Source organism: Pseudorasbora parva, chromosome 22, assembly GCF_024679245.1.
Source record: "Pseudorasbora parva isolate DD20220531a chromosome 22, ASM2467924v1, whole genome shotgun sequence".
In the NCBI taxonomy this organism is placed as follows: domain Eukaryota; kingdom Metazoa; phylum Chordata; class Actinopteri; order Cypriniformes; family Gobionidae; genus Pseudorasbora; species Pseudorasbora parva.
The window spans coordinates 2,194,817-2,219,000 of NC_090193.1; the positions used below are offsets into that span (position 1 = coordinate 2,194,817).

Consider the following 24,184-nt stretch of genomic DNA (forward strand, 5'->3'; position numbering starts at 1 on the left):
GCTCCACTCTAGTTTTGCTTTTTATAGAAATAAAAACTATTTAATTCAGGTGGATATTCATAACAGTCACTTAAAGTCCATCAGCTCATCTAGAACGAGCCTTGCGCTGCGCAGCACTGATCACGCGACGAGAAGAGGAGTGTGTGTGTGTGTTATGTGTTAGTAAAGCGCTCGCATTGAGCTTGTGTTATGAATGTGTGTGTGTGTGTTACATGTTAGTGGTCAAGACTGTGGCAGAGGATTCGTTGCGCAGCAGAAGCGCCAGATTTATATTTTTAACTGTGCGCTCAGCAGCACCCCTCCCTTATCACAGAGTTCACACGATCGCGAAATTGAAAGTAAACGGGAACGCGCATTCAAACGCAATTTCAATAAGTTACTAGTGTTTAAAAGAGGCTCCCTGAGGCATGCAAATATCTCCCAATATGAGTACTATCTAGTTGTAACCATCTCTTAGCTCTGTATCATGCTTGAAGAAAAATCGGGTCTCTATTTGCCCTTTAAATATTGAGTACTTTGATTATGGCTATTGTTTGCACTTAATATCTATGATCAATTTGTGGGAAGGAGTTCAGTCTGGAGGTCAAAAGACGCCCATGTGCAGTTTCTGAGGTCTGAAGAGACGATCACACAGGAGAGAATACAGTACTGTTGTATTATACTGTATATGATAATTCATATTACGAAAGTAGAAATTAAATAACATTCATTACAAGATGATTAGTCAAAACATGCCAAATGCACCTGTAAATAATTTTTAATTTCCAGTCATTGTATTTCATTATTGTGGATTTCTTTAAAAAAATACTATGTAAAAATCTCATCTCGTGAGATAAGTGTCGCGTCACACCCCTAATATATATATATATATATAAATAAATAAAATAATATATAGAAAATAAATAATTTATAAATTAAGAGTTTATAAACCAAGTCTCTTAATTTTTAAAAAAAAATAAATATAGTCTTGAAACCAAAAAAACAAAATTTATTCAAAAACCTTCAACATTTTCTCACATTATCATAGTTTATTCGCTATAGTTTAGACAATGGTAATAAAATATGACAAGAACTCAAGAGTTGAACTGTGTCTGAACAAATTCATCTTGATAATGTCAGATAACTTTGATAGAAAGGGATGTAATGATCACAACCAAACAATTAACGGTTAGATTTAAGAACAGTTAGATAATACCAGTTTAGCTCAAGCAATGCTTCGTTTTGTTCAGTCTGTGGTGTCAAAGGTCAGATTAGCAATTAAAGAACAAACATGCTCAGGTCAAAGTGTCTGAATCATTTTGCCCCCAAACAGGGGCGTAGCCATCTTTTCAGAAGTGAGGGGGACAGAAATGTCGTAATACCTTTTTTTTTTCTTTTTTTTTGTCCGATATAATTGAATCGCATCTCTTGCTTTTAATTCGGTAAGATATCAAATACACTGCTTAAAAATAACCACTATTCTATAATTTTTCTTCTTCTTTATTATATGGCAATTTGAGCCAATTAACAACTGGACAAAAGTTTGGACACATGACTATTTTTAATGTTTTTGAAAGAAGTCTCTTCTGCTCTTCAAGGCTGCATTTATTTCATCAAAATTACAGGAAAAAAAAAAGAAATATTGTGAAATATTATTAAAATGTAAACCATCTGTTCTCTATGTGAATATATAGTAAAGTGTGATTTATTCCTGTGATCAAAGCTGAGTTTATCATCATTCCTCCAGTCTTCAGAGTCACATGATCCTTCACTAATCATTCTCAGATGAGGATCTGATCATCAACACACACTTATGATTATTATAAGATATTATTAGAAAAAATATACTGAGAGACTTTTTTGAGGATTCCTTAGCCCTATTCAGACGGTAATTATTTCTCATGTGGACGGCTGTAAAAAATAAATGTGCATCCACCTCAGTGATAAACTCGTGCATTCGGGATTTATTCACGGTTTCGTGATCCTGCTGGAGTAATGATGATAAATTTAGCGTTGATCATATAATGACAAATTATATCAATTTCATCAAATTAGAAAGCCGTTATTTAAAATTGTAATATTATTTCACAACATTAAAGTTTTTACTGTATTGTTGGTCAAATAAATTCAGCCTTGAGAGATTTCTTTCAAAAACGCTACAAATGTTTCTTTTGGCCCGTACTATAAATTCCAGAAGCTTTCATTTACACGTTAAAAAACCTTTTCCAGACCCAGAAATCACACTTTTTAACTTTTATATTTTAAAAAAGAGGAATTTTCCGTATGAATATCCCCGTTTCTGTTGTTAGCGTAATGAGAATTTGTGGGGAAATCGCGAGTGACCGCCTGCTTTCATTCACATCAGATAAAAGGCATGAGAACGCTTCAGAAAGGGGAGCGCTGAACACGACTATCAGATCATCGCAGTCTAATTCAAGTTAAATTCAAGTCTTTTTAAGGTATTATTTCCACATTAATAAATTCAATGCTTTTAAGGCTCTTTAAGACCCTGTGGGAACCCTGGGTTTAGCTCTGCTCTTCCTGCTCATATGCTTTATAATGCTTTTCAAAATATAACTTTTTTTGGTGCATTAAGAATTGATTTTTTTGTAGCACACATTCACTTTACTTGTCATTATAGTAATTAGGGATTTTTTTTTTCTCTTAAACTTGTTTTTGTCTATTTTAATGGTTACACTACATTTTAGTAATTAATGTAATGTCTAATTAATTTATACAACTGAATATCAATTAGCAATTTAGTAAAAGTTTATTATAAGTCCATTTTATTTTTCACAAATTCAATGTTTTCCATAGCCTAGAAATCTAGACGCACCCTAGCGGCAGCAAATTTAATCTGCCCGCAAGTGTCGTCTAGCAACTCTCAATACCCTTCTGAGCTGTATTCCTCAGAATCTGGATGGCCCAATCACATCGTGTATAGAGTCGGTGGGCGGGGCCATAATGACGACGGCCGAGTTGCGTTTGCGTGCTTCTAGTAAACACAGAAACTGGAGAACGGCGGTCTGTCGAATCAGCTTTGACCGTGACTCTGGAAGACTTGAGTTAAGCTTTTCTCTGAGAAAAGAACAAAGAACGGCACTGAAGTCATTCTTAAAAAGGGAAGATGTGTTCAGAGTTTAGCAGACCGGATACGTCGAATGTTTAATCTGTCAACGAGCTCTGCTTCACCTTCGTTGCTCTGGTTGGTGTAGCGCTGTCCTATCGCGTGCAGAGGGAGTTTGACAGACAGCCGTTTATCTGCCCCTCGGATTGAGCCGTCAATGGTGAGTTTCCAGACCAAACATCTTGATGTGGCTTGTCAGGCTATGTTTTCCATGACTTTTTAATGGTTTATTTTTTTCTTTATTAATTGAAAAGCATGTATAAATTAATTGAAATAATCAACCTTAACCTAATTTAAAAACAAAAATACTATTTTTTTAAGTTTTTCCTAAACTCTTTTTTTATTTATTTAGTTTTTAATTAAAAAATTTCTAGATTCTGTTTTAATGTTAAAGTAAATGTAGTAGTAATAATAACAATCAGAGAACATATCTAATCAATTAAATTCATAAAGCTTTAATAATTTATTAGTTTTTACAATTTAAAAAACTAATAAGCTATTAAATGAAAATGTTTGTTCAGAAATTGTGGTAATTTTTCTAGACTGTGGATAATTTAACACATTTATTATCAAAAATGGTAGCAATCAAATTAAGGCATGTAATTAATCTTGTAAAAAAGGAATACATTTAAATGAAAATATATTTTAATGTTTAATATTAAAATAAAGGTTTACTTAAAAAAAAATTCAGATATGAATTTATTATTAGTATTACTTAGAGAAGTAAATAATACTGTACAATGGTGATAAACGACTGTGATCATTTCTTCAAGTCAAACCAAACTTTTATTTTGGCGGGTTGCAGTGAAGATCTGAGTGTGTCTGTGTGTGTGTGTCTGTGTGTGTGTGTCTGTGTGTGTGTGTGTGTGTGTGTGTGTGTGTGTGTGTGTGTGTGTGTGTCTGTGTGTGTGTGTGTGTGTGTGTGTGTGTGTGTGTGTGTGTTTGTGTGTGGTGTGTGTGTGTGGTGTGTGTGTGTGTGTGTGTGTGTGTGTGTGTGTGTGTGTGTGTGTGTGTGTGTGTGTGTGTGTGTGTGTGTGTGTGTGTGTAGTACATGCCTGTCCTCTGGAAGGCCTCCAGCTCTTCGCTCTTCAGCTCCTTGATGGACGCAGTCACAGATTTAAACGCGCCTTTCAGCCGCTTGCCCAGCACCATGTGATCAGGCTCAGCCCTCAGACGAATGCCGTATTTGTCCTTGTTGGTGGACAGAGTGAGCTGGCGGACATTCAGCTCCTGGTGAAAAACACAATGTCATGCCGCTTTGAGATTGACACGAGTTTTACAACAAGATGTAAACTATTTTACTGCTAGAAAAAATCCATTTAATCGTTTACCCCTTGCCTGTCAAAGATTGCAGACGGCCCCAGATTGCTATTGTTCAACATTCACTGCTCGATAAAACATCACACTCTTACTTTACCTGGACAAAATCCGTATCATTAGAGAGATTAAAGACTCCAGCTTCGATATTTGAGCACTGTTTATGATCAAACTCGATTGTAGTGACATTCATTTCTTATGTCAGGAGTGCAAAATAATCAATCTTTAATGACCAACATTATGAATGGAATATCAGCAAGCAGGAGCGGGTGTTGTGGAGCTGAGCACGGCCGCTGGAGCGAGTGTTAATAGACCTTATTCACCGCAGCACCATCTTTGTTTTTTAACGAGAACGAAAGCGAGGCTGAAAGAGATAGACATTCATCTCTTCAGTGGATTTATACTGTTATTTAATGTGTTCTTGGATTGTTCTGCTGATGAAACGCTGCAAAAATATATTTCCAGGTTTCAGTCGACAAAAAACTCAGCTGTGGAAAATAAGTGATTTAAGAGCTTTATTCAGCTTTTTACAGGTGATGCCATTGAAAACAAGGGAAGTCTTCCCCTCACAGCCTCGCTTTCATACCTGTCATGGCGCTGCTCTGAATAAGGTCTATGAGATGAACAACACGTGAGCAGCGGGACTTTTATTATGCCACAGTCGCTGGCGCCATTTCCGCTTTTCCGGTCATGAGTATGAGGTAACGCAGCTCTGGTGATTATATTAGACACGTCTGAGTGTGTTGAAAATGAGGTTCTGACGTTATGCGGCTGCTATGGCTTCTGCAGAATAAAACCGCAAACTGAGAGTAACGTAAATATGACACAATCGACAGGCGACTCCCTCAGACGTCCCGGTTCATTAGTTAAAATGGCAACTTTCTCACCATTTACAAATAGTTGGAAACATTTGGGATATTGTCAGGGCCGGCCCAAGGCATAAGCGAACTAAGCGGCTGCTTAGGGCCCCCAAGAGCTCTTGAAAAGACTTCTTGCTGCCGCTGTATGTTCCTTTATGTTTAAAATCGTAAAATGGCCTTAAAACAATTACTAAATAAACTGTAAAATGTTACGTTTTTTAATATATGCACAGATTGATTCTGCACGAGCTCGCGGTGCCATCGACTGCTATAGCGTGTTCGTCAGGGTTCAAAGTCCACAGTGCGAGAAAAAAATCAGCTGAAACGGCGCTACTCGTCAGTTGACCGGTAACCTTTTTATGAGTGGCTGGATTTGAGAATGCGCTTTGGTTTAGTGCAAATATCCTATTTGACATGCTGTATGTTTTGGACGGAGTACAGCATAGCTTCCAGTTTCTGTTCACAGTAAAAGCTTCTCTGCTGTGCTGTAGTTTGAGTCGCTCAAAATTAGGCCTATCTACTTTTGTTTTTTTGGGAATGCAAATTCGTTCTTCCAAAAAAGCCTTCCCAAATTTGTAATGAGAATCATTTATAAATATGCTGTTGTCAACAAATAGAAGTACTAATGTCTTTCTGCGTGAATTTCGGCCAAAATAAAAGCTCTGCTTAATGTTTGAAAGAAATCCACCATTTCTTGTTTTAAAAGAAGTCTCTGCTCACTAAAGGCTGCATTTATTTGATCAAAACTACAGTGAAAACTGTTATATTGTGAAATATTATTGCAATTTAAAATAGCTGTTTTCTATGATTATATATTTATGTGTAATGTGTTGCTGTGATCAAAGCTGAATTTTCAGCATCATTACACCAGTCTTCACTGTCACATGATCCTTCACAGATTATTCTCATGATGATTTGCTGCTCAAGAAACATTTATTTTTTATTATCACGTTGAAAACAGTTGTGTAAACATCTTTTTTTATGATTCTTTGAAAGCTTTCTATTTTAGATAAATCCTGTTCTTTTGAACTTTCTATTCATCAAAGAGTCCTGGGGTAACGAATTGTGAGCATATTTATCATTAGACTTCTTTTTAAAAAAAAAAAGGTTAAATCGTACATATCCCAGTCTGAACCGTACTGTAAGACTTTGAATATTAAAGTGCACATGAACACCTGAGCACTCTTGTGCGTTTGCTACTGTTACAATTAAAAACCGTATAAGGGTAAAAACATGACAGACAGACATGATAAGCAACACAGCTACAACTAATAACATTTATAATGGGTGTGCGATTATTCTCAAGAATTGACAATAGTCAATCGATGTCTCCCGGCTGGCCTGGGAACGCCTCGGGGTTCCCCCGGAGGAGCTGGAGGAAGTGGCTAGGGAGAGGGAATTCTGGGCGTCTCTGCTTAGACTGTTGCCCCCGCGACCCGGCCCCGGATAAGCGGAAGATGACGGATGGATGGACAATAGTCAATCGGTACCGAGGGGCCCCCAAATAAAATTCTGCTTAGGGCCCCATGAAGGCTTGGGCCGGCTCTGGATATTGTAAGAACTCAACCGGAACAAAATATATAACACTGGCCTTGTGGTTTTTGGATATTTTGAAAAAAAAAAAAAAAAATGTTACATAGTGCAACTTTAATTATAATAGAAAGAAAGAATATATAAGGAAAACCAGCATACGTGGCGTAATTTTTGGAATGACTTACAGCGAGAGGAAAAAACTAAGCTTTAGCCGCATGGCACCGGTTAATGGAAACACCGTCATTTCGCTATTTAGAAAATATCGCAAATCTGTAATGGAAACGCGGCTACTGACAAACTAGACAGAGAGAGGAGCTGCAACAATGTCAAATTTGTACAAAATATGATTTATGAAACAAGGCTTCAAAGTATTAAAGCACCTGTGAGAGAGACACGAGTGAGGGCTTGTGTTTTTGGTGTATTGCAGTGGGAGATGGTTCATTAAATCAGGTGACTGCCGCGTTTGCTGCGTTTCTCACATTGCGAGAGAGGAATAAAAACAAGCCAGACGGTACAGTTTGTGCCTTCGACGGCTCACATGTTCATCTGGGGCACGAGTCACAGAAGCGTCATCTGAATAAAACATGGCATCTAATGAACCACACAGGGATGGTGCTTTATACCAGCCGAGAGGAAGCACTTTCAACTCTGTGTCACCAACAAATTCGTCAGTTTGAGAGCATTATGTCAAAGAAAACGTGATGCAAAACAACAGCGGTCTCTGTACGTCAGTGAACGGTTAAAACTGCATCTCAGTTGGATATGAATGCATTTAAATACCTGATTATCGCTCGCTAAATAATGCAAAGCGAAGCACAACTGGAAGTTTCATCATCTTTCATCCAGGTTATTTTCTCATGAATATATTTGCGAGTCGAGCGGGTCATGGTGAATACTGAAGCTAGCGGCGCTGGGATCAATGGTGTGTGTGTGTGTGTGTGTGTGTGTGTGTGTGTGTGTGTGTGTGTGTGTGTGTGTGTGTGTGTGTGTGTGTGTGTGTGTGTGTGTGTGTGTGGCCCGTTGCTCTCTCTATGGGGGTGTTTAACAATCGAGCGTGGCAGACACGGAGACAGAGTGGCTAATTTTAGCTCGGAGGCCCAGCCCACCAATAAATCATTGCGGCAGGGACTGGAGATGAAGGACACAGGTTGAGCGTCGGCTCACACACTCCCTGCATGACGTGTGTTCACACACACTGGAGGAGCGCTGTTATGTAGACATTCATACATGCTTAGGTTAATATATTTGCCAAGGGCACCACTCCAGCAGAGGGCGCTGCTGAGCTGATCAAACTGTGCTTTGGTTTGAAGTCATTATTATATTTTTTGCAGGGGTAGCAGTGTTTTTTCTAAATGAATTATCAATGCACGTCATTGTAGTTTTAAATTCATGTTCCTGATAATCTTGAATCAGAATAACTTCCCCTCCATCTTGCAGCATCATCTCGTCTCTGATTTATTCCCCCGCCCATACATTTATTCTTGTTTGAGAAGCGTTTCACTCGGATATACGGCCCAATAGGGAAGACTAGCGAAACCAACATATGAAATATGATTTGTCATATAAAGGGGACATTTTATTAAGGAGTGATGGAGATGCACATTGTTAACATTAATGTTATGCTCTTCTTGTATTTAGCCCTGAGGTTTTTCTTACTATTATAGTCAAATTTGAACATACAACAATTTTTCAATTTAATAAATGTTCCATATTTTAGTTTAATAATATTTATTGAATATTTTAAGGAGCTCTTTTGGTACTAAATGCTATTTGTGCAATAATTATGGTCCATTAATGACCACTTAAAATATTTTTCTTCTTATATTTATATTATTTATATTATAATTAGTGTAGTATTTAAGATTAAAATAGCGTATTTCAATGCAAAGAGTAAAATTATAGCCATTTTGTGGCTGGAAAAATAATAGTATTGCAGATCATAACTGCTTGCTTTTTTTGTAGGTTTTGCATTTGAATAGCCTACATGTATAGACATTAAATTTTAAAACATTAATAACGTACATCCTATATATATTTTAAAACTGCATATTTTTTTATCCCCCCCCCCCACACACACACACAAATTGCTTTCAAATCTGTGGGAAACACTGTAAAACAGTAAACGTGTGAACAGCTGACTGATTTCAGCTGCAGCTTTAGCATCTACTTATAGTGTAGGGGGCGTGGCTTCAGATTCTAGAGAGCATTTGATTGGACAGAAGATGTGATGAGAAGATGAAGTCTGCGATGATGTCATCAAAATCTGTGATTCAATTTAAAAGAAGTGAGAGACTGTAAGATTTGAATGCTTATATCTCCTAAACGCAAATTTTGTCATTGTAATACTAAAAGCTAAAAAACTTCAATTTTGATTTCAGGGGGCCTTTAAGTTTAGTCAGTTCTAGAGCTTGATTTATATTTTTAAGACTTGCTAAATGACTGTGAGCTGGAAACAACCAAAACTCAAAATGTGAGGCGAGAAGAAAAGTCTCTCATCCGGAACTGCTCTTAAGCCTCTATTGAAAGCAGACAAAGCTCTCTCTCCTTCTGCACCGAGTGCACTTTGAATTGGCCCGCCACTCTCTCAAACCTGCCTTTTCAGAAAATCCTTCATAAGTATGCATGAGGTGAAATTACCATAATGAGTCGCCTGAGAATACAGAGCTCCGCAGCACTGCTGACTAGTAAGAATAACCTGTGCAGTTGCCAGACGCTATTCACAGTGACTAGTACTGTGAATAAATTATAAATTAAATTAATATAAATTAATAGACTATAACTGTAAATAGTAATTAGACTGTATTTTAAATATCTGAGACAAAACATATCTAAACCCTCACTTTCATACAGAGGCAGTAAATAAAATACATTTAAAAATGAAAAATTATAGTTTATAATAATTACAATTATAATTATACACCAAACAGGCATAACATTATGAAGTGAATAACACTGATGATTTTCATCACGGCTCCTGTTAGTGGGTGGGATATATTAGGCAGCAAGTGAACATTTTGTCCTCCAAGTTGATGTGTTAGAAGCAGGAGAAATGGGCAAGCGTAAGGATTTGAGCGAGTTTGGCCAGATTGGGCGGCCAAGGCTCATTGATGCACGTGGGGAGCGAAGGCTGGCCCGTGGGGTCCGATCAAACAGACGAGCTACTGGAGCTCAAACTGCTCCAGAAGTTAATGCTGGTTCTGATACATTTACATTCATGCATTTAGCAGACACTTTTATCCAAAGCAACTTACATTGCATTCAAGGTACATTTTTACATTATTGCCAATTCTTGTTTTCCCTGGGAATCGAACCCATGACCTTGGCGTTGCTAGCGCCACGCTCTACTGGTTGAGCTACAGGAAAGTGTAGTGATAGAAAGTTGTCAGAATACACAGAGCATCTCAGTTTGTTGCGTATGGGGCGGCGTAGCCGCTGACCAGTCAGGGTGCCCATGCTGACCCCTGACCCCGCCGAAAGCATCAACAGTGGCCCGTGAGCCTCAGAACTGGACCACGGAGCAATGGATGAAGGGGGCCTGGTCTGAGGAATCACATGTTCTTTTACATCACGTGGATGGCCGGGTGTGTGTGTGTGGCTTACCTGGGGAACACATGGCCCCAGGATGCACTATGGGAAGAAGGCGAGCCGGCGGAGGCAGTGTGATGCTTTGGCCAATGTTCTGCTGGGAAACCTTGGGTCCTCCATCCCTGTGGATGTTACTTTGACACACTCCACCTACCTAAGCATTGCTGAGACCATGTTCAGCCTTTGATGGAAACGGTATTCTGGTGGCTGTGGCTCTTCCAGCAGGATAATGCTCCTGACACAAAGCACAAATGCTTCAGGAATGGTTTGAGGAGCACAACAGCGAGTTTGAGGCGTCGACTCGGCCTCCAGATTCCCCAGATCTCAATACAATCGAGCATCTGTGGGATGAGCTGAACAAACAAGTCCGATCCATGGAGGCCCCACCTCGCAACTTACAGGTCTTAAAGAATCTGCTGCTAACATATTGGTGCCAGATACCACAGCACACCTTCAGCGGTCAAGTGGAGTCCATCAGAGATGGGTCAGCAAAAGGGGACCAACGCAATATTAGATAAGGTGGCCCTAATGTTATGCCTGATCGGTTTTTTTTTTTTTTTTTTTTTTTTTTTTTTTTTTTTTTTTTTGAGTCGTGGAGCTGTTTGAGCAAGTAATTGATTCAGAGGTTTTTCTGCACGATTTCATTTTTTCCCTGGCATCATGAAAATGCTCCTTTTTTGTGCGGTAATCTTTATGTTCGGACTATGGGACATGCCAAGGAAGACGGAAGATAAAACGATTCATTTGTTGCGTCTTCACATGCAACTGCCAACAAAATGTACGGACAATATCTTCATATTTCGGGCTGCTAGTAATTCTGTGTTAATGGACTCAAGGACAAAGAACTCACTTATCTCTACTTTCATTCCTACGATCTCCTTATACTCTCGTAAAGATCAATGTAATTCTTCACTAAAAAATTTTAGGCAGCGATATCTGATAATGTTGTTGCTTTTACTGGCCGGTATTAATCCAAATCCTGGTCCAGTTGGAATTGTTTCAACTCCTTTGGATTTCTCAAATAGATCAGGCCTGGGCATTGTACACTTAAATGTCCGTAGCCTGTTGCCAAAATTAGACCAATTACAAATATGGGCCAGGGCGACCAAAGCAGATGTGTTGGTTATTTCTGAGACGTGGCTTAAAAAATCAATCTCAAGCCACGATATTGCATTGAAGGGGTATAATGTGTTTAGAACTGATCGTAAAAGTAAAGGGGGTGGGGTTGCAATATATATTAAATCAAACTATCATGCTACTGTTCTTAAATCAGTTTCTTTCCCAAAACAGTTTGAGTTTTTGGCTATTGATCTGGAATATGGAAAGGATTGTCATTTATGTATAGTTGGTTGTTATAGACCACCAGCAGCTAGCAGTGATGCTCTCACCTCATTGTCAGCTGCTTTAACCGACTTACTTTCTAAAGATCTTGTATTATTGGGTGATTTGAATTGGAATTGGTTAACATCAAACTCAGAACAGTTTAAAGCATATTGTGATTCTGTGAATTTTACTCAACTTATTGAATCACCTACACGACCAAATCATAAGAACCCAAGTAAGTCCACTTTAATAGATATCATATTAACAAATAAACCTCATAAATACACCTATACAGGGGTTTTTTCTGATGATGTCAGTGATCATTGTTCTATTGCCGTTATAAGGGATTGTAAAATTCCCAAAGTAAAACCTAGATTTATTACAAAAAGGAGCTTTAAACTTTTTGATACACAAGGGTTTCTGCATGAGTTGTTTTCATCTGATTGGGATAGATTGTTTTTAATACCTGATGTGAACATTGCATGGCAGTATTTTCACACTTTATTCTTGAAGATTGTGAATAAGCATGCACCAGTTAGGACATTCAGAGTAAAAGGCCATGATAACCCATGGTTCTCAAATGAACTATCTGAACTTCTTCATGAAAGAAATTTGGCTTGGGCCATAGCGAGGAAATCGGATACGGAAAGAGATTGGGTAGCATTTAGAACATTGCGAAACAAATGTACAGCTTTAATTCGTAGATCAAAATCTGAATATTATCTAAATGAAACCTCACAAAATTTAAATAATCCTATTAAATTTTGGAAAACCATCAAATCACTTTCTCCCTCTACGTTGTATAAGGATTTTCCTGATCAAATTTTAGTAAAAGATAGTCTGATTACTAATAGGACGGACATGGTAAATGTTTTTAATAAGCATTTTATTTCTTCAGGTTCAATATTTAATGAAAGTTCTTTGAGTGATATACCAAATCCATCACCTCTACTGAGAGATGATAGTGCTATTTTTAGATTTTCTCCTATTTTAAGAAGTGAAGTTTTAAAGGCATTAAAAAACCTGGACATTAAGAAGTCTGCAGGGCCTGATGAAATTGAGCCATATTTTTTGAAAGTAGCTGCCGAGGTCATTGCTGGCCCATTAGCTCATATTTTTAATTTATCATTAGAACAGAATGTTGTTCCTGATGTTTGGAAATCTGCTTTGGTTGTACCCCTGCTTAAAGGTGGAGATTCGGCCAATTTAAATAATTATAGACCGATTTCCAAGCTATCAGTGATAGTCAAAATTTTAGAATCTATTGTCAGTGAACAGCTAAAGGAATTTTTGTCTAGAAACAGCATTTTGTTCAGGTATCAGTCCGGTTTCAGAAAGAATCATAGTACGGTAACTGCCACAATGAAAGTTCTAAATGACATTACCTGTGCTCTAGATAAAGGAAGATCATGTGCTGCAATGTTTATTGATTTGGCAAAAGCTTTTGACACTGTCAATCATGGTATCCTTTTATCGCGTCTATATAGTATTGGTCTTTCAGAAACCGCATTGGCCTGGATTAGGAGCTACTTACAGAACAGGTGTCAAAGAGTGCAAATTAAGGGGTTTCTTTCTGATAAGCTCAGTATTGAATCTGGTGTGCCACAGGGGTCCATTCTTGGTCCCCTGTTATTTACATTATATATAAATAATCTTGGTGATAATTTGACAGAGGCTAGTATTCATTTATATGCTGATGACACTATAATTTACTGTTTTGCATCCTCCATTGATAGCTGCATTTTAAAGCTGCAGGAAGCATTTGTAATACTTCAGCGTAACCTCATCTCTTTAAATCTAGTTCTGAATGATAAGAAAACAAAATATATTGTCTTCTCTAGGAAACGTAAGTGTGAATCTTCGATACCATCTCTTTACACTTTGCAGGGTATTTCTATAGAACTAGTCTCCTCCTATAGATACCTAGGCTTTGTATTGGAAGAGGACTTATCATTTAAGTTACATATTAAACATTTGTTATCTAAGTTAAGGCTACAGCTGGGGTTTTACTTTCGGAATAGTGCATGTTTTTCACAGTCAGCTAGAAAAAAGCTGGTGGAAGCTACTTTCTTACCTGTCTTAGATTATGGAGACGTTTTTTACAGAAATTCCACTAAGGCCCTTTTACAATCATTGGATTCCATTTATCACTCTGCTTTAAGATTTATAACTCGGGCAAATCATTACACTCATCATTGTGCACTGTATGAAATGGTGGGTTGGCCTTCACTTCATTTAAGAAGGAACAAGCACTGGCTTATATTTGTGTATAAGGCCATAGTTGGCCAGCTTCCTCTGTATATGAATAGTCTAATAACTGTCAATAGTAAAGGGCATAATTTGCGTTCAAGTAGATACATTCTTTTAAATGTCCCCTTAATGAAGACAGAGTTTGGAAAAACTGCTTTTATTTATAGTGCATCAACTGCCTGGAATGAGATTCAAAGATCACTAAAACTTAGTGGATTTATTTCACTCAATGAGTTTAAGTTATATCTTAATCGAACATTTCAAGCTTTCTGTACTTGTTCTTGTTCTTAATCATGTATTATTGCTGGAAATGTGTGTGTGGTCATTTTTTGTTTTATGTATTTAATTTTACGTTGTTGGTTTTATTTTGTTTGTTTTTTTGTGTGCTGCTACCTTGGCCAGGGCTCACTTGTAAATGAGATATCTATCTCAATGTGATTTTATTCCCTGGTTAAATAAAGGTATAATAAAAAAAAAAAAAAAAATAAAAAAAATCGGTGTATATTATATATGAATAGTTTGAATACAGATTTGATAAAAATAAAATGTTAAAGGGGCGGTGAAACACTCAGTTTCAGTCAATCTCATGTCAATCTTGAGTACCTATAGAGTAGTATTGCATCCTTCATATCTCCGAAAAGTCTTTAGTTTTATCATATTTATAAAAGAAATATGGGCTGTACCGAGTCTTTCCGGAAAAAAACGAGCGCCTGGAGGCGTATCGAGTGGGCGGAGCTAAAGAATGACGATCGCGAACAAAGCGGTGACGTCCTCAAGCGTGGAGAAACCCATCGCTATCTCAGCTAATACAGATAATGATCCAGAATCATTCGGAGGCTGAAATAAACTGAACAGGAGAAACAGCAGCAGGACGTCCGTCTCTGTGGTATGGACTGTATTTAGTGGCCTGTCAACATTTGTGTGTCTTTACTCGCAGTTTATGAGGACATGATTCGGTTTATGGACTATTGTATGTGACTAGACCTTAGAAGTAGCAAGCAGAATGGTTTTGCACGTCAGAGTCAGACTAGTGTAACGTTATACAGAACAACAATGGAGTCCGTTAGCGCATTTGAATGACGAAGCACGCGATCGTGTCGTTTACTGATGTTTACTCACGCGACGAGCCGACAGCACAGACATCTGAAGCAGTTTTACTCACCGGCTGCTTCCAAAGCAGGACCGAACCTTTATCGCTGGGACCGCTCCGTCAAAAACACACTTCTTTGGTATGATTTGGTGAAGTCCTGTGACAGCAGTGACCGTGTAGATCCACTTTTGCGACGCGACTGAAGCGATGCCTTGAAGCTTCCCGTCATTTCTGCCTTCAAATCGGTTCAAATGCAGCGCTGCCTTCCCAGAATGCTGTGCTGAAGCGTTGAAGTCGCTCGACGTCACCCATAGGAATAAAGAGGAGCGCGGCGCACAACATAAGTCTTCACGGAGGACTTGATCTGCACCTGAGAGACTTTTTACGGCGTGCATTTCCTCTCTCGCTCTAGTCACGCGCGCGCGCACCCTTCCGGGAGAAGAGCCCGTACGGCCCATACAAGGACCTTCCGCTCTATTAACGTCAAGCCGAGCCATACTCGAAAAAAAACTCTCCGAAACTTGTGAGAAACCAGAAGGAGTATTTTTGACACAGAAATACTCCATCAAACGTCCAACATTAGTTTTTGAAACTTTGTCTATGTTTAGGATGGGAATCCAAGTCTTTAAAGGTGTAAAAAGCTCAGTATGCATGAAACAGCATTTCACCGCCCCTTTAATATATATTGTGTTGGTATATGAAAGATACACATATACACTATCAAAAATGACAAAATTTAGTATTTTTACGTTAAGTAGAAAAGTTAATTGTAGACATCTAAAATTAAACTGAAAGTCAGCTGTGACATTATATCATTGGTCGGTCCTCATTCAGTGTATTTTCAGTGACAGGAAGCGTCTGCTGTGATTGTGACACACACTGACCTCCAGGATGTACTTCTGCAGGGACTGGATGTCTGCGAGAGCCTCCACGTCCTGATGGATCACCACTACCTCCTTCAGCGGATACTGTGAACACACACACACACACACACACACACGTTTGTTTCACTATATTAGTGAGGACATTACATAGACTTCCATTGATTTTATATCAGGTTAATGATATTTTCTATCCCCTAACCCAACCCCTATCCCTAAACCTACCATCACAGAAACATGTGCAGTACAATAGATTTAAATAAAAACTTGTTTTGGACGATTTATAAGTCTTTTTTAACTAGTGAGGACCAGTTAAATGTCCTCACTAGTGAATTGTTTTCATATTTTACTATATAAGTGAGGACATTTGTGCGCTCACAAGTATAACCTTAAAAGGAACACACACACACACACACACACACACACACACACTCGCGCTCACCTTGACGGGCAGGGTCTTCCTGTCTCTGATCACACGGCCCAGCTCGATAACCGACTGCATCTGGGATACGGCGTTCTCAATGCGCTTGTCAATCAGAGACTCCCTGCCAAACACACACACACACGCACACACACACGCACACACACACGTTAAAGTGTTATTTCAAAACCATTTCACAAAATGGGCTCAGCCGAGTCCAATAACAAACTTGTAGCCAATCAGCAGGTAAGGGGCGTGTCTAATAATGATGGTGAGAAGAGAGAGCCAGCCAATCAGCAGTAAGAGGCATGTCTAATAATGATGGTGAGGCGAGAGAGTGAGCCAATCAGCAGTAAGGGGCGTGTCTAATAATGATGATGAGGAGAGAGAGTGAGCCAATCAGCAGTAAGAGGCGTGTCTAATAATGATGGTGAGGAGAGAGAGTGAGCCAATCAGCAGTAAGGGGCGTGTCTAATAATGATGGTGAGAAGAGAGAGCCAGCCAATCAGCAGTAAGAGGCATGTCTAATAATGATGGTGAGGAGAGAGAGTGAGCCAATCAGCAGTAAGGGGCGTGTCTAATAATGATGGTGAGGAGAGAGAGTGAGCCAATCAGCAGTAAGGGGCGTGTCTAATAATGATGATGAGAAGAGAGTGAGCCAATCAGCAGTAAGAGGCGTGTCTAATAATGATGGTGAGAAGAGAGAGCCAGCCAATCAGCAGTAAGAGGCATGTCTAATAATGATGGTGAGGAGAGAGAGTGAGCCAATCAGCAGTAAGGGGCGTGTCTAATAATGATGGTGAGGAGAGAGAGTGAGCCAATCAGCAGTAAGGGGCGTGTCTAATAATGATGGTGAGGAGAGAGAGTGAGCCAATCAGCAGTAAGGGGCGTGTCTAATAATGATGGTGAGAAGAGAATGAGCCAATCAGTAGTAAGGGGCGTGTCTAATAATGATGGTGAGAAGAGAGTGAGCCAATCAGCAGTAAGAGGCGTGTCTACTAATGATAGTGAGAAGAGAGAGTGAGCCAATCAGCAGTAAGGGGCGTGTCTAATAATGATGGTGAGAAGAGAGAGTGAGCCAATCAGCAGTAAGTGGTGTGTCTAATAATGATGATAAGAGGAGAGTGAGCCAATCAGCAGTAAGGGGCGTGTCTAATAATGATGGTGAGAAGAGAGTGAGCCAATCAGCAGTAAGGGGTGTGTCTAATAATGATAGTGAGAAGAAAGAGTGAGCCAATCAGCAGTAAGGGGCGAGTCTAATAATGATGGTGAGAAGAGAGTGAGCCAATCAGCAGTAAGGGGCGTGTCTAATAATGATGGTGAGAAGAGAGTGAGCCAATCAGCAGTAAGGGGCGTGTCTAATAATGATGGTGAGAAGAGAGTGAGCCAATCAGCAGTAAGGGGCATGTCTAATAATGATGGTGAGAAGAGAGAGTAAGCCAATCAGCAGTGAGGGGCGTGTCTAATAATGATGGTGAGAAGAGAGAGTGAGCCAATCAGCAGTGAGGGGTGTGTCTAATAATGATGGTGAGAAGAGAGAGTGAGGCAATCAGCAGTAAGGGGCGTGTCTAATAATGATGGTGAGAAGAGAGTGAGCCAATCAGCAGTAAGGGGCGTGTCTAATAATGATGGTGAGAAGAGAGTGAGCCAATCAGCAGTGAGGGGTGTGTCTAATAATGATGATGAGAAGAGAGTGAGCCAATCATCAATAAGGGGCGTGTCTAATAATGATGGTGAGAAGAGAGAGTGAGCCAATAAGCAGTGAGGGGTGTGTCTAATAATGATGGTGAGGAGAGAGAGTGAGCCAGTAAGCAGTGAGGGGTGTGTCTAATAATGATGATGAGAAGAGCAGTCAGTGCATGTCATTATTTAAAACACACGACACACAGGACGAACATTAGCCGAAAATTATTATATGCTGGCTCATTTCCAAGACCCGTTCTATCCACACCGTATGGAGCATCTAAATCCCCTCAGTGTTTCAAGATTAGCTCATAAAATGTGTCTGACAAGTAAAATACAATACTCCTAATATATGTTTGTTTCCTCTTTTCATGATCGCTATAACTCTAATCTGGTCATAATTGTAATATGTCGTTAGCTGGACTGTCGTGCTCGTGTTCTATCGAGTTGATCATGAGAACGGTTTGTGTTTTTGTGATGGACATTCACTTTTTCATTGAATATTCGACTGGGTTAATTACACACAGATTCTGCCATAGTCGTCTCCTGGGTTACGCATGTGTGGGGCGGAGCTATCAATATAGGGGCGAGACCCTTTTGGGGGTAGGGGCGTTTGTTCTGGTGATTTGAAATATCAACAGAAATTAGAGAAACCAATTCATTGATATTTCAAATCACCAAAACAAACGCCCCTACAACCAAAAGGGTCTCAGCTTTAAGCTTAAACAATCACAGAAATGAGAGCGCCCAAAAGTGCGTTTTGTTTTTTTGCACAAACACACAGATATACACTACCAGTCAAAAGTTTGGAAACATTTAGGTTTTTAATGCTTTGGAAAGTTGTCTGTTAATCTCACCAAGGCTCATAAAAACATTTAAGGAACACTCCACAGTTTTTAGAAATAGGGCATATTCAACTTCTTTCCTACATTTAGATATGTGGGCATTTTTGTCTCAGTGCATGCATTGTTTTAGTTAGCTATCTTAGCATAGCATAATGAATGGAATCCTATGTTGCCAGCTTCAAGAGTAGAAATACTTTCTAATTTCTCAGTTTTGGTTTGCCAGCCTTTGCTGACTTCTTTTTAAAATGGCATGAAGTGTGTTTCATACTCGTACGTTTCAGGTCAAATGGTGTCAGACGACCACTGCACGCTTTACAGCATGATAAATCATTGCAAAAAGCTCCATCCTTGAACCGTTTCTTGGTTACAGCGTGCAGCGCATCAGCAGCTCATCCGCCAAAACAGTACAAATGACTGAGAGAAGGAGATGTTTAATCAGTTAATGAGCTCGGTGTCCTCAGGACGGGCGGTCACCTCTGCGCTTATTAATACACACAGACCACAGTAATACAGGACATTACGTAAATTTAGAAAAGCGGCAGAGACAGAGCGATGAAGAAAAGACCTTCGGAGCGTTTACTGTGCTGGGCGGCACTCAAACCAGAGTACGCTAGTAAATGTGTTTACAGGCAGACCTTAAAGGACACGCTAAATCATTTCAGGAACACGCAAGGACACGCAAGGACCGCTCTGCCCTGCCCATTTATCAGAGCGAGCACATGCTAAAAACGGGATTTACTCTAAACATCTGGCCAGAGTTTTGTGTCTTTTACTGGGTTTCAGAACAGCTTCGCAGAACATCTGTTGAATGAGCAATATTACGTGGTTAGCAGTGCAATATGGCGGTATAATTCAGCCGTAGGTATCACCGCGTGCTGATATACAGTCATAACGAACGGTTAGGAGCGTGATATTGCATTTATACAACAGTTCAACGGCACAAGGGAGTAAATACATCAGAAACAACAATGGAGTGTCTTTAAAACACTCGTTTGTGCAGAACTTCCTTCCACTACGGATTCATATTTCAAGTTGACTGTTTACTAAATGTCACTATAGAGCGAGTAATGAAGGAACGCTTCATTGAAGATTATTGTATTATGTAGAGTATTATGGTAGCCTAGAAATCTAGACGCACCCTAGCGGCAGCAAATCTAATCTGCCCGCGAGTGTCGTCTAGTAACTCTCAATACCCTTCTGAGCTGTAAACGCCAAACTCTGGTCGGGCCAATCACATCGTGTATAGAGTCGGTGGGCGGGGCCATAATGACGACGGCCGAGTTGCGTTTGCGTGCTTCTAGTAAACACAGAAACTGGCGAACGGCGGTCTGTCGAATCAGCTCTGACCGCGACTCTAGAAGACTTGAGTTAAGCTTTTCTCTGAGAAAAGAACAAAGAACGGCACTGAAGTCATTCTAAAGAAGGGAAGATGTGTTCAGAGTTTAGCCGACCGGATACGGCGAATGTTTAATCTGTCAGCGAGCTCTGCTTCACCGTCGTTGCTCTGGTTGGTTGTAGCGCTATCCTATCGCGTGCAGAGGGAGTTTGAAAGACAGCCGTTTATCCGCCCCTCAGATTGAGCCGTCAATGGAGAGTTTCCAGACCAAACATCTGGATGTGGGACTGGCTTGTCAGGCTAGTATTATGGTATTATGAGAACTCATGTATTGCCTGCATCTGATATTGAATTCATTCTTCAGGTCGATGTCCATAATCATTTTGAATGTCTGCTGAGGAAAGTGGTATAAAAATATCTTTGTCCTTTTAAAAAACTGACAGCACTGAAACAACTTCCTAGTTTACAACCAGTCACTCATAAAGAAATCTTCCGCCATCTTGTGGTGTAATAATGTAACTGTCTGTCACTGAAGTCGACAATCACAATCACTGACGGACCCCTTCCCAATAACAAATAGCCTATGCATTTTATTAATATAAAATAATAGTTATTGAACAATAATATTTAAATCAATTATAAAAGACAATAGGAAATAAACACACAACTATTCAGTCAAGTGTACAAAAGCAGCAATCAATAGGCCTTACAGGATTTAAGATAAACAACCTAACGTTCAATGACACTTCATTTCCCCCTTAACCCGAATAGGGTTGCTCTGGAACAAGTAATGCATTAATAAGACCAAAGATTTCCCGTTAAATATACAACACACCTCATGTTTAGCCACTCTCTACATGCAGTAAGTGCCAGCAGCAAATCCCCGAAAGACTGTCCGAGATGAAGCTGTTCTCGGCAGGTACACGAGCGCTTAACGGCAGGAGTTTACATCTGCCAAAGTGTCTTAACAAACCGTAAAACAGGTTTGTTAATCTATCTATCTTTATTTATTACACGGCTCTGTGAAATACTTGATTCTGATTGGTCAATGGCGCATTCCAGCGGTATGTTATTTCCAGATAACACCCGCTCATCCGGGTACAGCGAGTTATCTTGACCGGTTCTACTTCTGTGCTTAACGCTGGCGCCATCTTGTGGCTTAAACAGCCGTGGGTTACAACAGAAGACTTCAAGGCGGGTTTCCTTTATAACGTTTTTAATATAGATATTTTTCTTACACAAACGCATCGATTGGAATCAGAAGGCTCTATTAACCCATCGGAGTCGTGTGGAGCACGTTATTTGACGGACAGCTGCATTTTTTATGGACTTCAAAAACATCTCCAACTACTGCTGGGATTAGCGTTAGCCTGGACTTTTTAATATAACTCTGATTGTATTTGTCTGACAGAAGAATGTCATAAACACCTATAATGACCTGAGGGGGAGTAAATCATAGGCTTGGTTTCATTTTTGGCTGAACTAACCCTTTCAGCATTCATTCTCAACATTTAGCAGCAATAGATAAAGGCTTAAAGCAGGTGGAACTGTTTTTCTTCGCGGAAGAGCTAAAAAAAATATTTAATCTCAAGACAATATTTAGTGTGTAATAATTATTTATTTGAGACTAGTAGGCGTGTAATAAGCGGGATAATGTCCACGCAGCCAGTTGTTATCTCAGAATAAACCCCTTCAGAGTGACGCTCCGCTTCGCCTCGGGGTCCTGATCACTCTGAAGGGGATTGTTCTGTGATAAAAACCAGCTGGGTGGACATTATTCCTTACATATGAGTCACATATTTAAAATCTAAACTACATTTTCGACTCAAAACTCTTAAATCTACATTTTGTGGCAGTTTTTTTAAAACGTATGGCTCGACCACCATGACAGTCGCTGCAAGCAGAGTGATACAAACTAGTGATGGGGAGTCGACTCCCAAAGAGTCCCAGTCCAAAAAACTAAAACCCATCCCATCCCAATCCCATGAAAAAACTGGGGAAATTTCCCATCCCCTCCCGTCCCAATCGCAGAAGAATCACTCTCACTGCCTTGTGTGTTTTTTTGGCCGGAATCTCAGTTACAGTAAAAAATTCAATACAGATCACAGCATAGTCATGCCCAGTTGAATAAAAACCCAAAATGTTGTTTTTGTTTAAGATGGCTTTCAGTTCAATAAAATAACGATGATCATACATTAAATTCCACGTAAATCATCTATGCAAACACTGGCACACACACACACGCGCGCGCGTAGTAAATGTCTTGCAGCTGGCTTATGCGTTTTCACACCTTCTTTTCGGTTACATCAAACTGTCCTAAAATGTGGGTGAGCACCACTGAGGTATCAATTCCCAACAGTGGTCGTTGAATCGTGGCTTTCTGGTCGGAATCAATTTTGATTATGATTTTCGTGGCTACAAAGTGCTTGGGGAAGTGCTGGTCTTTCTCTGAACAGCCACACCAAAGCAAACAGGAGAGCATAGAGACAGGGCAACTAGAATTGAGTTCAAAATTTAAGGAAGTGTATGTAAGATTGTGGCCAAAACTGGTATGCAGGCGTATCCCCCTCCCCCTGACTCGAGGTTGCCAGATTGGCTGCAGGATCAGCAGGAACGTTTGTAGATCTGCAGCTGTGGTAACTAGAGCAGATCTGGCAACCCAGATGCAGAAACACTACTGACTCCTGATAGGTCGATAGGTGGAGGGCGGAGCTTCAGGCCGAAACACAACATGACATCATCATCATCAGTTGAGGGCTGCAATAACAACTTTATAATGACAATATCCTGCCGGACTACTGCTGTCAGTGATAGAAGTGTTTGAAATGAACATGATTTCTTAATGTCTAGAGACATATCAGGGCCATTTTAGGATTCATTGAAATACATTTCTTGCATACAGATCCTTTAAAACAATTCATATAAACAGTATATTTGTATAGATAATATCACAGTGTAACAAAAATTCCCAGTCCCGCCCACTCCCGGTAAAAAAAAATTCCGCTCCCATCCCAAATTACGTGATTAATAGTGATTTTATTCCCCCATCCTGCGGGATTCCTGAAAAAATGTCAGCCTCGACTCTAGGCGTTTCTCAATGTCAAGGAAGAATCCTCGAAATTTCAACCAGGGACTGAGTCCTAAGTTCGAAAAATATGCCATATACAGGAAAGGATGCATAGGTGTAGCCTTCGCACTCTCAAATCCCCCACAATCCTATGCGCAGCTTTGCTATCTTGTCCAAAATGTCGGATGTTGGCGGAATCGGAGTGGGCCAATATGCTTTAAAATCTAAGTATATTTATATTACCAAACATTTGTTATAACCGTAGTAAATATAAGTACATTTTAACATTTAAATGGCAGCACAAATTACTACCGTATTGAAGCAAATTATTTAATTTTCAGAAGTGATAGCTGTGTAATCTTTTTATTTCTTCCCCCGTCATTCACATAGGCTTATTTAGGAGAAGATGGGGCTCGAAGGGAGGGTTTCCCACGCCCAGGCAAAAAAAGTGGGACAATTTAAAAAGCAAGAACAAGGTGGGAGACAAGTATGGAAATAATTGTTAATGCACATTTTAATGTAACTTGATAAGAGCTAAAGCATATTTGCCCTACATGTACAGTAGCTCACTTTAGAAATAGATAACAGTCATAGTGACTTTCGTTTGTAATTATACATAGGCTAGACGCTAGAGGAAGCCTTAGTTTAATTGATGGTATATTAATGCAAAAAATATATATAGATATAGATTTGGTTTTCCAGCTTGTGTTCATAATCATTAAAATAACCATATATCATAAAAAAACTCACATCACGAATAAACACACACATTATTGTATGTATTTTAGTATTTAGTATCTTTAACTCACCCGAACGATCATGTGTGTTTAGCGCTATCACTTTTCCTTCTGTAGATTAGGCATTGGAAACAGCTAACGTTAGGTAGC

General features: G+C 39.5%; 1 protein-coding gene across 1 annotated transcript in view; it reads right to left on the reverse strand.

Moving 5' to 3' along the window:
* The window catches only part of iars1 (isoleucyl-tRNA synthetase 1), a 134,514-nt gene that overhangs the window by 45,028 nt on the left and 65,302 nt on the right, over positions 1-24,184 (reverse strand). Inside the window, exons 24-26 of the mRNA XM_067431363.1 lie at positions 16,388-16,490; positions 15,949-16,032; positions 4,162-4,336 (exon numbers count right to left, since the gene is read on the reverse strand). Coding sequence (XP_067287464.1) covers positions 4,162-4,336; positions 15,949-16,032; positions 16,388-16,490 — 362 coding nt within the window. The remainder of the gene's footprint in view (positions 1-4,161; positions 4,337-15,948; positions 16,033-16,387; positions 16,491-24,184) is intronic.